General features: G+C 37.8%; 2 protein-coding genes across 2 annotated transcripts in view; both read right to left on the bottom strand.

The window, feature by feature from the left end:
• Positions 1-3,866, bottom strand: part of LOC145981177 (facilitated trehalose transporter Tret1-like) — a 60,279-nt gene extending 56,413 nt beyond the window's left edge. Inside the window, exon 1 of the mRNA XM_083114299.1 lies at positions 3,558-3,866. Coding sequence (XP_082970425.1) covers positions 3,558-3,626 — 69 coding nt within the window. The 5' untranslated portion in view covers positions 3,627-3,866. The remainder of the gene's footprint in view (positions 1-3,557) is intronic.
• Positions 3,867-11,046: 7,180 nt separating this feature from the next.
• LOC145981363 (uncharacterized) overlaps positions 11,047-14,686 on the bottom strand; it is a 31,349-nt gene continuing 27,709 nt past the window's right edge. The window contains exons 3-4 of the mRNA XM_083114598.1: positions 13,530-13,701; positions 11,047-12,560 (exon numbers count right to left, since the gene is read on the bottom strand). Coding sequence (XP_082970724.1) covers positions 11,286-12,560; positions 13,530-13,701 — 1,447 coding nt within the window. The 3' untranslated portion in view covers positions 11,047-11,285. The remainder of the gene's footprint in view (positions 12,561-13,529; positions 13,702-14,686) is intronic.

Raw genomic sequence — 14,686 nt, forward strand, 5'->3', positions numbered from 1 at the left:
GTAAGCAAATCTGCCAGAGGGGGGTTCATACTTTCCTGAGTTTATAATATTGTATATTACACTACTAAGTGCATAATGATTAGCTGAAAAGCATAACGCCAGTCTCACATGGTACTTAGTTTCAGTGGCTGCGATCATAGACGTCCGCAGGATTTTTTCCAGGGAGGGGCAAGGAAGGTATATTTTTTCCAGGGGGAGCAAACAAGGCACATTTTCCCCAATAATAGTGTTGTTCCCTCAAAAAACATTGCTTAAATTTGAATTTATCAGAAATGAAATTATATGTGAAAAACATGTAATTTTTGGTTGACTTTAATTTTCCAGGGGGGGCACGGCCCCTCCTTGCCCCCCTTTCAGACGCCCATGGCTGCGATAGGGCTACAAAACTAAGAGGGCAAGGTGGGAGGGGGAGGGCAAGGACAGTTTGGTAGATAAGGTTTAGCATAGAGCAGGAGCAAAAGTGGCAAAGACTGGGGAACAACTCCCCCAACGCCCCCATATCGCCGCCAGTCCTGAATTCAGGAAAAACCTCAATCTTCAGCCCCTTAAATTTTGAGAATATCACAATTTTCAAATGAGAGCTGTAAAGAACTCCGGAAAAACCAAAGCAGTAGCTGAAATGGTGTCTTCCCGTTCCATCGCTTCTCGAAAAGTGGGCGTGATTTGTCCCGATCCATCGCTCCTATCCGGGTCACGTGTTCCCGATCCATCGCCCCAGAAGCGCGCGCGTGTGTATATGTGTGTGAGACTCTTTCCGGTAATAACAGTAGCAATATGACCACTATGAGTATCTTTTCTTTCCAGGTTCTCTGACTGGAAAATGGAGGAGCTTCAGTTTAGGTTAGGTTAGGTTAGGTTAGATTGCATTGCAAATTCTATAGGGCGTCTCAACCTTAAAAGTCAGTATGGGTTAAATGGAGCGCGGCGTTGCCAGATCAACAAACGGAGGCGCATCGAGTAGCTGTTAATCGTTAATGATTGCGACAAATTTACTTCCTTAATATCGTATAGGTAGGGACATTGAATTTTCGCGATGCGAGAAATCGCAAAATGTGAAAAACAGATGCAATTTTGAACATTCTGGACGTAACTACACCCCCAAGGATGAAATATGCATGAGTTTTATTCGCGAAGTAATGCGAAATGTGTGCTTTTCCACGAAATGAACGCTTTTTCCCGAAATAACCGTGAAATATTATCAAATGAAGTAGAAAACACGCAAAATCCGGCAATCGAGGTTGTGCCCGCAAACTGTCTATTTGTAACGAAACGTTTGCCTAAAGTTTCCTACCACTTGCGGCTGAAGAACGTTTTATCTTCGATCACATCAGGAAGACGCTACAAATTGGGATTTCCCATGCACATAATCTCAGTTCGAAAACTTCGTTCCCTGTCAAGCTGCATTCCTTTCTTCCCCCGAATGTCTACTCAACTTCCAGTTTCATTGAACTTGCTAGCTGTAGCAGCGATAAGATTAGTCTGTTTTTTTTCCACCGCTGGTATATACCGCTGATCTAACATTTTATTTGCCGCTCTCCTCAGTTTTATTTACCATAAATTTGTCCCCCTACGTATAGGAAATCTTCAAAATCTATGTATTTGATACATTTTGGGACGTTCAGAACACTCCGTAGCATCAGCCGTTGTTTTAACCGCCTTGCTGATATTCATTGACTTTCAAAAGTGATTTAACACACGCATAACTGTTATGCGTTCTTTACTGCGTCTTTTCCAGCTTCTCTATCCATTATTAAACGAAATATGCAACTTACATGCAATCCACAATTATCGCACAGCACACGCACTTCCTACGAACCGGGACACCTGCTTGCAATTTAATTATAACGTCGGTGCCGCGCAATGAATTTGATACGCGAAACAGTCCGCGTAAACAAACTACGATTGCGCGATAAATAACGGTGCTATGGGGGTAACACTGCATTCTAAAAATAACTTCAAACAATGGTCAACACTTTTCTCTCTTGGTCTGCACGTGTATCGCGACAAACAGAAAAGTTTCTCGCTAACCAACTTTTTCGTGTTACGGTCTGATGATTTATACAAAATATCGAATGTGTGTATGTATATATATATATATATATATATATATATATATATATATATATAACTCTCTTCGTAAGCAAATTAATTCACTCAGGCGAAGATTATCATATCTACAATCATCATAGATCCCGTAGAAAAAAAACTGGCGAAGTTGTTCAAGCGGTTTGATATTTATGGCTTTTGAAGTATTTACTACAAAAAAATTAAGCGTTTTCCAAAATTACATAATTATGGAAATTTCAGATCACATGAATTTATGACAGGTTAAATACTGCCATCATTAAATAGAGCAAAAAAAACTCTACAGGATAATGATTTCACTGTTTGAAATTTATGACTTTTACATTTTGTAAATTTTGTAACTTCTGGCAACGCATCGGTGGTAGAGAAGGACAGAGCTATTGGGAAAACTCATGTATTAGAGAGAGAAAGGGAAGAACTCCATTTACTTCCATACTGACTTTTAAGGTTGGGACGCTCTATAGACGTATTCCACGTCATCGTACAGTAAGGTCGAGATTACTTTCCTGATAGCAAAAACATTTTTACATTTATTGTGTACCTACTGTTCATTTATTTATTTATTTGCTTATTATTTATTTATGAAATGCTCAGTTGTTTATTTACTTCTTTTTACCTTTAAGTCGGTTAGAAATGGTAATTACGGTATTATGATTATTTTTAATGTATACCCTCCAGAGATTGTAATGTAATATCCAACTTTACAATTCCAACCCAATCAGAAAAAAACTCACTGCGCACGTGTTGAAAAATGATGCATAGATGCATACCATATTTCGTTCGTAAGAATTTGGCTTTGAAAGACTAATATGCTAAGGGATATATTAACTTCACAATGTGAAACATTGTTAATCTAAATATAAAGGTCAACGTTATTCTCATATTCACACTTACAGGTGTATAATAAAAGAAGTAACTAAGGAAAGGATTTTAAGGGGCAAAAATTATGGTCGGGAAAGGGGAAACAACGTTCTGAAAATGTTTTCAAAACGGTGCTGATAAAATGCCCTGTATTCAATGCTCTCTTTTTCTGCGCCTTCTGTATATAATGAGCGCGGACCGCGTAGAGAACTGTCGTTCTGCCGAGTAGGTTTTTGCTGAAGTTTGTATTTTCTCTCGCAGGTTTTGCTACATTATCTTGGGAACTATTGGAGCTGGAATGATTATATTATACCATTCTATAGCTCTCGTTCTGCTGTACAAAATGAGACTATAGGATTTTATGTAGCTGTTCAAGAAGTGTGGAAATCATTTATTTTCTGCCCAATTTTTTAACAAAATATGGAAGAAAAGGAAGGATAAGGTGCTGAAGCATGAAAGAAGGGGTAGATAGGAGATAAATGTGCTAATCTCAATGAAACAAAGTGTGTCTATTTCACTTGATTTCATGTCCTAAAATACATAGTTCAAACGAAGGTGTGAAAACAGCTATATTTTTGGAAAGGTAATAATAACCAGAAAAAATGGCTTACCTGTCTGATGTCTGTTGCTCTCTTCCATCTATTTTCCCTCTCAACAGCAGATTCCATCCAATGCGCCATCTCTTGTTGATTTTTTCAACTAGTTTCCTCGATGAAAACTCCCAGATTAGCCGAAAACACGCTTGTTACATGTATCCCAAGAGGAAATACGAGACGTAGAAATTCCGCATCTGTTGGTTGTTCATGGCAGGCAGGAAATGCGTAGTTTCCCAGCACAAAGAAATCTCCCTCGAAACAGCCCAAAGTTTAGGCAAGACGAATCGCAAAAGGCGAGACCGGTCCGATTATCACCCTGGCCTTTAGTCATCTCTCACAAACGTTTCACGTAACACGACTTCCAGCGTCTTTAGAGCGACGAATTCAGATGACAGTGTAGCAAACTACATGATTCTACTGGTGCCCAGAAAAGACACGTCTGATGAGATTTTAGCAAATAATTGATTCATTTTTCAGATTTGGTGTCAAGCTATGCAAAATAATAAAATCGCGAATACAAAATACAGATATGACGATTAAATGACGAAGATGAACGAACGAACAGTCATTTGACCGAGATTCGAACCCACATTCTAGTCGAACGAAAGCAAGGCGTTTACTACACTTTGCCAAGCAAATAAGACATCAATTTCTGATCAGGATGGTTTTCTAAACTATAAAAAAAGCATTTCTTTGATTTCAGTAGCGGGTAAGCGTTGCAAACTCTATATTTAACTCATATTTGAATATAAAGTTACACACTAAAAAATATGCAACCGAGTTTCCACCAAAGTGGTGTAACACCGTCATTGGTGCAGCACTACACCTAATCGGGTGTTAAAGGCCTACATACTTGTGGTGTGACGTTAACTGGTGTAACAGGACACCAGAAATGGTGTTAAACAACACCAATTCAACATTAACACCGAAAGAAGTGTTCTGTGAACACCACTTTTGGTGGTGGCAAGTCAGTTGCATATTTTTTAGTGTAATTTGTAACTATATTTAATCTCGATATCATTACTTTTTAAAATATTGGTTTAGTTCTCCAGAAATATTATATTTAAAAAAAACGTATTTGCCACCATACAGTCGAAGCAGGGGGACCGAGTTCGATTCTCAGCTGTGACACACAGTCCCACGGTTGGTCGGTTGGTTGGTTGAGTTGGTGTTTTAAGTACACTTTATGCTCAGAAAGGCTAATCGGGACTGGACCTACAGTTTAAAGTGGGATCCAAACTCAGGGTGGATAATAATCACATTTAAATCGCTTTTTGTAACTCGCTTAAAATTGCTGGTTTTTGGCACCATACGTATAAATATGTGTTTTTTCCATATAAAGGCTTTTTCCAGGATATTTCATAAGTAATAGCGCAAACTGACACAGGTGAAAGTACACGATAATAGAAGCAAGAAGGTTTTAGTAAACATGGGTCTGCAAACGAGCCGTTTTCGAGATAATCACGAATGTGTGATTACAAGCCGCCACTGACTTCATTGGAACTGTCTATGTATAATAGTGCATGTAAGGACCCGTTCCGCAGTACATTTCCCAATGTCGAAATTCTCTTTAGAATATTTGGTCTTAATGGTAACAAACTGCAGCGGAGAAAGATCTTTCTCAAAAATGAAATGAGTGAAAAACAGGCTTCGTGCTGCCATGGGAAAGCATCGCTTATCCAATCTTTGTTTATTAAGCATTGAACATGAACATCTTCGTGAATTGGACTTCGATGATATAGTAGATGAATTTTCGGCAAAAAGGGCAAGAAAAGTGTGTCTTCTATAAGTATTAAGCCTTTGGAAATTTTCTTGAAGAAAGTGTAGTTACTATAATTTCCACAATGAACCTGTCGGTAATTGTCCAGTAGATGGACCGTGCGTGCATATGTAGTGACATATTTACTCTTAATTGTAAATAATATAATTTATGATAAATTATGTACCTATGTACAGTCTACTGCTCAGTTCTCTGTTTCCGTCTGAACCCCTATAGTATTTACTATATATTGTAGTTACGGTGTTCACTCTTCATAATATACTGTAGACATTTAGACGCAGAATTTTACTGCTGCTATAGCGCTACAATTTTCGTCCTGTAACTTTATTTTACTGCGCTATTCTCCCTGCAAACTTATCTGCTATATGTTCGCTTGTGAATGACTACTGATTCTAAAATCAGGTCTACCATTTCAACTGCTCCACAAACCTTGATACGGCCCTGGTCCAAAGTGGAAACTTCTGATCCGTGTGGTCTTGCTTATTTCACGAAGTAACGTTTCAGCATTCAAATTGGCACCACTCACTATGCTTCTGTCCAAAGATCATTTTCAGCATATAAGATGATCCTCACAGATAAAGAGCGAGGTTTTGTCTGTGGATAATATGAACAAGATTGTGCATTTATCATATCGATAAGTAACTTCTGCTAACAGAACAAGTATTAGTATTACAATAACTAGTGGATACTTTTGAAAATTTGGTTAGAAAATTAATAGTTGATGGTTTGGATGATTTATTATTATTTGTCACGGTTCTTTTTAAATTTTGTTTTTAACAGTTGTTCGTAATTAGTATTTTTCACTAACTTTGAACAATTTTAATTTTTTTGGGACCTACTTCAGGATTTTTTGTCTAATATAGGCCTAATATTTTTAGAACCTATTTTAGGATTTTTAGAACCTATTTTAGGATTTTTAGAGCCTATTTTAGGATTTTTAGAACCTATTTTACAATTTTTAGAGCCTATTTTAGGATTTTAGAGCTTATTTTAGGATTTTTAGAACCTATTTTAGGATTTTTAGAGCCTATCTTAGAATTTTTAGAACCCATTTTAGGATTTTTAGAGCCTATTTTAGGATTTTAGAGCCTATTTTAGAATTTTTAGAGCCTATTTTAGAATTTTTAGAACCTATTTTAGGATTTTTAGAGCCTATTTTAGGATTTTAGAGCCTATTTTAGAATTTTTATAACCCATTTTAGGATTTTTAGAGCCTATTTTAGGATTTTAGAGCCTATTTTAGAATTTTTATAACCCATTTTAGGATTTTTAGAACCTATTTTAGAATTTTTAGAGCCTATTTTAGGATTTTAGAGCCTATTTTAGGATTTTTAGAGCCTATCTTAGAATTTTTAGAACCTATTTTAGGATTTTTAGAGCCTATCTTAGAATTTTTAGAACCCATTTTAGGATTTTAGAGCCTATTTTAGGATTTTTAGAGCCTATTTTAGAATTTTTAGAACCCATTTTAGGATTTTTAGAGCCTATTTTAGGATTTTAGAGCCTATTTTAGAATTTTTAGAACCCATTTTAGGATTTTTAGAGCCTATTTTAGGATTTTAGAGCCTATTTTAGAATTTTTATAACCCATTTTAGGATTTTTAGAACCTATTTTAGGATTTTTAGAGCCTATTTTAGGATTTTTATAACCCATTTTAGGATTTTTAGAGCCTATTTTAGGATTTTAGAGCCTATTTTAGAATTTTTATAACCCATTTTAGGATTTTTAGAGCCTATTTTAGGATTTTAGAGCCTATTTTAGAATTTTTAGAGCCTATTTTAGAATTTTTATAACCCATTTTAGGATTTTTAGAGCCTATTTTAGAATTTTTATAACCCATTTTAGGATTTTTAGAACCTATTTTAGGATTTTTAGAGCCTATTTTAGGATTTTTATAACCCATTTTAGGATTTTTAGAGCCTATTTTAGGATTTTAGAGCCTATTTTAGAATTTTTATAACCCATTTTAGGATTTTTAGAGCCTATTTTAGGATTTTAGAGCCTATTTTAGAATTTTTATAACCCATTTTAGGATTTTTAGAGCCTATTTTAGGATTTTAAAGCCTATTTTAGGATTTTTAGAACCTATTTTAGGATTTCTAGAACCTATTTTAGGAACCGAAAAGTACATTTTTTAGAACCTAAAAATCCGAGGTCTATTTAGGTATTGTATTGCAGCGACTACTACTACTATTATTAACTAGCTAACTAACTCTCTAGCCTTCTTAAACCCGAAGGTTCATGTCTCCAGCAACACAGGCCTTCCATCTGTCCCTATCTTGAGCAAGATCTATATACTCTTTTCCATCCCTACCGATTTCCCTTAGGTCCATCTCAACGTTCTCCCTCCATCTTCATCTTGGCCTTCCTACAGGTCTCTTACCATCAGGTTTCCCAACAAGAATCCTGTAAACTCCTCTTTCCTCTCCCATTCGTGCCACATGACCTGCCCACCTAAGTCTTCTTGATTTAATCATTCTAATAATATCGGGACATGAATACAAATTATGTAGTTCTAAATTAGGTAACCTTCTCCACTCACCTGTCTCCTCATCCCTTTTAGGTCCAAAGATTTTCCTAAGGATCTTATTTTCAAATACTCTCAATTTATGTTCCTCTTTCAATGTAAGGGACCAAGTTTCGCATCCATATAAAAATACAGGAAAAATTACTGTTTTGTATATTTTAACTTTTAGTTTCTTAGATATTAAACGAGAAGAGAAACGTTTATGAAGAGAGAAGTAACATGCATTTCCTGAATTAAGCCTGCTTTTCATTTCGTCTTTAATATCATTTTTATTTGTTAATATTACTCCTAAGTACTTGAATTTGGAAACTGGTTCAAATGAGTTGTTATCAATAATTAGATTTTGATTATTACCTAACACTTGGTTTCGGCCTGTAAGCATATATTTAGTTTTCTCTTTGCTAACTTCCAAACCTATCTCTTTAGCTGCTTTGAAAAATATTTTAGCATTATTCTTAATTGTATTTATATCATCCCCTAATAAGTCTACATCGTCTGCATATGCTAACAGCTGAATCACACCATTTAATTTTAGTCCTTCTTTAGTTTCTTTTACCTTCCTAACAGCATATTCTAAGGCAAAATTAAAGAGCAATGGAGATAATGCGTCTCCTTATTTTAACCCATCATGAATTGTAAATTTGTCCGACACATTAATACCCACACGAATTTTACTTTCTGTTTCACTGGTGCATATTTTTATCATACTAACAAGCTTCTTAGGTATTCCAAACTCTACTAATATATTATATAGTTTATCTATTATACTGTATATAAATATATATTATTTGAATTACGCTTACATTTAAGCTTGCAGTCTATTTTACACTGATTACTTAACTATAAAAACCAGCTTTTTTGTTCTACATGAATTAATGTTAAGTATACGGTTATGCAAATTGTATATAGCTGTGCAGAATATGGAAAATATCAATGTATGAAATTTAAAAAAAAACATAAGTAGTAGTAGTAGTAATGTAATAATAATAATAAAAATGAAAATGATAGCAGTAATAATAGTAATATTAATAAAAGTTTCTGTGACTGCCCACCCCCCTGGGAAAAAATCCTGCGAACGCCCTTGCTCTCACATAAAATTCTCATTTCTGGAATTTTGAAAGCTTGTGAAACAATTTATTCTTTGGATTAAGTTGTAAAAAACATGAAGTTCTGGCTTTATTTCTTCATTTTACACTCAATTCTACGAGCTCATTTGTTCATTCAGCTCGAATAATAATTATCTTGAACTTATCGACAATATAAGTTCAAATCAGATATAAAATTAACCCCCGTCCCCCTCTCAAGGCCCACAAGCGATATTTCTTGAATAGAGAGAACCACGAATTCAACAAGAAACCAAATTTTCGGACAAACAGTGGGAAACATAGAGGGTTGGAAACACTGCCACGGCGTAGGTTGGTGAGAAAAATCCTTCGTTTACGAACAAAGCCGCCGGTCTCCCCTTGTACGCGTCAGCATGTATAGGAGCAGCTCCTTTTAACTAGCTGAACGAGGCACAACTGCCCCGTCTCTTAATCCACTCACCAGAGGGGAGGCAGGATGCGTAGGTCACTGAGGAACCAATTGAGTGACCCCCTGACCCTCGCCAAGTTCACGCATGCAACCACGATCTGCCTACACTGCAATCAGGCATTTCTCTACAATTCGTCCATGCCTAGGACGATGCAGTGCAACTGTTGATTTTTACAGGCACTCATGGATGGAATAGAATATTTCAAGCAACATACACGTCCGTTTTCACAGCACGAAAGTACTAGAACTGGACAGATGAAATCTGGTGAACTTGATACTATGAGAACTATCGGTCCCTCAGAAACTATAAGAACTGATATAGTTGACCTATTGCATGTTGATGAAATTTCGTTGACTTATTTCCAACAGTGAAGACCTATGTTGACCTATTTCCAATGTTGAAATTTCGTTGATCCATTTTCAATGTTGATCATGTATTTCCAATGTTAATGAAATTTTGTTGACCTATAAATTAATGATTCGTTACCCTATTCCCAATGTTGATGAAATTTCTTGATCTATTTTCAATGTTGATGAATTTTAGGTGATCTATTTCCAATGTTGATGAAATTTATTTGACTTATTTGTTATTTCCGATATTGATTAAATTTCTTTCATCTATTTCCAATGTGGATGAAATTTCTTTGACCTATTTTCAATGTGGATGAATTTTCTTTGACCTATTTCAAATGTGGATGAAATTTATTTGACCTATTTCCAGTGTTGACGAAATTTCATTGACCTATGTCCAATGTGGATGAAATTTCTTTCACCTATTTCTAATGTGGATGAAATTTCATTGATCTATTTCCAATGTTGACGAAATTTCATTGACTTATTTCGAATGTTGATGAAATTTCGTTGACCTGTTTCCAATGTTGATGAAATTTTGTTGATCTATTTCGAATGTTGATGAAATTTCGTTGATCTGTTTCCAATGTTGATGAAATTTCGCTGATCTATTTCCAATGTGGATGAAATTTCGTTTTCATTTTGTAGAGTAGAGCTTCTCTTTCTCTGTTTCACTCCGAAACTATTTATTGTTTATTCTCTCTCGTGTCGATAGTTTGTATAACTACCACTTCTCTCTTTTCTGTTTCTCTCCTTTGCTCTCTCTCTCTCTCTCTCTCTCTCTCTCTCTCTCTCTCTCACACACACACACACACACACACACATACACAAATGTCTCGAACGAGACCCGAGTCTCATCTGCTTGTCTGTTATCTCGGACTCGCATCAGTAGCATCCTACTATTGGATTCCTGTTTCTCTGTGCCTCTATTTCTTCCCCTGTCTCTCGCTGTATTTTTCATTCTTTCTCTTCTCTCTCTTTTCATTTCCTCTAATGTATTTTGTCATAGACCACCTGTGGGGTGTGAAGACATTCCCGTTAGCGCATATTGTGGAAGCCCATAACTCGAAAACCAAGCATTTCCAGGACCTATGTTCACGTAAACTATGAAGTTATGGCGCTTATTTTTTGGACAACCTGTGTAATGTGTATATATATACAGTATACGTCCGTATCAATTGAAAACAATTATTTTTTTTTACTTCGACTGCCTTTGCAGAAAACTTTTTGTGGGCCTCGTGAAATTAAAGTGGCGGTTGATCTGGTAACACTTTATTGACAACGTGGTACAGATATTAAAAAAACTGGCGTACGCAGAGGAGCTGATGGGGATGCAGCCCAATCTCGAAATTTTGAGAAAATAAAATTTTCAAATAAAAGCAGCAAATAACGCGGGATAAGCCAGTGGTAAATGTAAAATTACACCTGATTATCATTTTTGTCTTTCAACAACTTGTAAAATGAAATATTTCACTGTGTATCCACCCCCTTCATGTAATATCCACCTTTTCAATTGCAGCCCCTTTGGAAAAAATCTGCGTACAGTAGTGATTAAGACAGGTTTTTCTTATTACAGTTTGCATAATGGGTGCGTGGGATGCAGAACCCAAGTATGGTGCTGTAGAGGGTGTAGCGAGGGCAGAAATGGGTGGAGATGACGAACCCTCCCCTCCCGTCGGGAACGCAGAAGTAGTATCCACCGCAGTTCCTGGGATTGTGGAATTTCCCGGCTGAGGTGCATTTGAAGTCTTTCTCCGGTCTTCGGGAAGTGTCGCAGGAACCTGGAACGCATTTGCCGAATCGGGACTCGAACCTGTGTCCCAGAGGACACACGTGACGCTCGGGGACGCAGAGAGTCCCCTCGCAGGAGCAGACTGTGAAGGCCCTACAGTTCTGGACGTCAGGGAAGATTCCTGGAGTGAAGCATATCGGTAGGGACTCTCCTGGGTTGATCTCGCATTCCTTACTCCCTGTCGATTCCTCGCAAAGGTTCGTGAAGGTGTTGAAGTGAAGCCCGTTCGGACAGTTCAGGACCTGTCCTTTAAGGTTCCCGGAGTTTCCGGGCACCGGAAGGCAAGAGAAGAATCTGGAGCAGTCGAAACGGTCTCGTGTAAATCCGGGCTGCTCGCAGCGAGCTCTTGACATCGGAAACACATTGGATGCGGGACAAGAGGTCGTCAGGGTCCTCGCGATGCAAGCCCGCAGTCGGGACTCGAACACGGAACCTGCAGGGCATCTTTTCAGCAACGGCGTCAAGACGTCGAACCCTAGATCGCTACGAACGCACGTGTAGTATATATTGCAGTCTCCAGGATACACACCGCTGTACCCCTCGTAAGGACACGGTAGCCGAAGTACTTCCTGGCACTTGGGAGACGATAGCGGGTACCTGCAGGTTGCAGTGACGGAAGAAAATCCGCTATTCCTGCAGGAAAAGTCCTGTTGCACAAACCTCCCCGGAACGGCGGTCGGGATACACATGTGATACACACTGCACGAGTGAGGATCGGGGAAGTGGCCCGCGTCTGCGCACTTGAACTGAATCCTCACACTGTTGCATCCAGGAACATCCACTTTACACTCTCCCGTTCCGGAATCGCAGTACAATCCCTCAGAACACTCGCTGCTGTTGACCAGGTGTAAGGTACCATCTGGGCGGGTGTCGCAAAAAATCGGCATGGAACAACCGTCACAGCCTGCACCAGATTTCCGGCAGGACTCGAACTCAATACCATTGTTCGGGACAGGTGAGAAGTACTTTGTGTCGATCAGGTTCGGCTGTGGGTTATTGTCCAGTGCATCATGTTTCGAACACCGAGTTTCAACCTGTAAACCATGAGATACACATTAGCTACAGTTTAGATTTTTGAGATACAACTCCGTCGTTGATTTAATACAAAAGCGCCATGGACTATTTCATGATTCTAGAATGAAAAGAGCTCAGATGGCAACTATGTATCAGCATTTAGGACCAATATTGGACCTAGTTACTAAAACAGAAAACTTTGTCGCCAATTTTAGTAACAAATAACTAGATATAGAAAATGTAAGAGGAAATGTTTCCTAATAATGATAATAATAAAATATTTAAACTTATTTTACTTTGCATTAACAGCGTAGATTAATTTCGTTAATATTAATAAATTAAATCGAAAATAAACACCGAAGAATCGAGGTGAGGAGGAATCACGCAAGATATTTCTATAAGCCAATCGATGTAGTCAGTGTGGAAAGAGAGCTACCTGCATGTACCAATCTGGTTAAAGAGCTTCGTTTGAAAGTTCTGGTGAAATTTGGTTAATTGGATTATGAATTATGATAAGTTTTTAGTGAGCATAAGGTTGTATTAAATGTGTGATTGAATCGCGTACATGCTCTACGAGAATAAATAAGAAAATGTTTTTTTTTCGTAATGACTGTCTACCAACCCTGGGGGGTTTCGTTCTAGTCTATGAAGAGGTAAAGTGCTTCCGAAAACAAGAAGGGTCTTTAATTGTAAAGTAAATTGGGTAAACTGCAGAACATATCTTCGGAAATAATAAACAAAATAGTGAATTTGTACTGAGCTATGTTTCATAATATTTAAATAGGACGTCAAATATTATTGTCATCAATTAGTCGCTTTTCAACCTCGCCTGAAGTGTCGGAAATATTCGCAATCAGTTTACCTCAACAAAACACGCTCGACTTCCAGTTTTCGCCGCTCTAAGCCCTATTGGCCTATTCAATACTCGTCACTTCTACCTCACTGAGAGCGAGTGTTCATTTTGACATGGTATGCTGAAATCTGCTTACCGTGTTCTCCCAAACACAAGCTCCAAGCTCCGCCGCGTAGACATAGCCTTGCCGACAGTTCTTTGACACCAGCACCAGACGTTTGCTGGAAGTCTCTCTCAGACACACAAAGTAGGAGGTGCAGTCCTCAGGATTCGGTAACAGGCGGCCTTCTTTCACGCATAAATGGCTTCTATAAATCAGAAGGGTAAACTATTAATACAACGACCAAAATTACCTTGAAAGTGCGTGGAGTTGTACCGCCGCAGAATCAACAAATAGGGGTTGTGAATGTTATGTTTGTTTAAGTCCACTTTATGTACGGAAAGGCTAATCGGGACTGGAGCTACAGTTTAAATAGTGCCTCCACAATCGAACCCGTGACACTTCATTACAAGGCGATGACGTTACCACTACTCCATATACTTCCCGTTTCGCCAAAGGACATGCCAGCATGAGATAATGAAATTTGACAGATCTTAATCGTCATAAACCAGTCCATGTTTTGACAAAATAATTGTATACGTTCCGTTGGAATAAAATTCATTCATAAGCATAAACTAGGGATGGACGATTTCGGAATTTTTTTTCAACATCGCGATATATCGTCTGGACCAGAGGTATACCAGGAGATTACATTAAGTGCAATTACTAGGGCACAGAAAAAAGTTAATGCAATAAAATATTTCTAATAGAATGCAATTAATCCGCCTTTTCTTCACTATTCAAAGGATTGCATTAACTTACAAGGGGCCGGACGGTCGTGCCATCTGCACGTTATGCGGCGAACAGGAGACGAGGGCTCACGCTCCTCAGACAACGCAAATGGGAGGACAATGCAAGGGACATCATTGAGCAGACAATCCAGGCTGTATGTAGGGAGGAGAGGAGTGATATAACGGATGCAAACATCAAAGACCTGGGCTCCTATTTACATGCAGTTTGGAGGGAGCGCAGAGAAAATGCTGCAAGGAGTCAGTGAAAGTGAAGGGTATGGAACAGCAGTGGCTCAGGTATAGGTGGAGCGTGTAGTGCAGTGTTGTGAAGGTAGTGATAATGAACAAATGTTAGAAGAGAGCCAAATTGCCTTTTTTGCATGTACATACGTATATATAGCCTATATATATATATATATTCTTTCTAAATGTTTCTGTTTATAAATGTTTCTAAATGTATGA

This window comes from Lepisma saccharinum, chromosome 29, assembly GCF_977018435.1.
Source record: "Lepisma saccharinum chromosome 29, izLepSacc3.1, whole genome shotgun sequence".
In the NCBI taxonomy this organism is placed as follows: Eukaryota; Metazoa; Arthropoda; class Insecta; order Zygentoma; family Lepismatidae; genus Lepisma; species Lepisma saccharinum.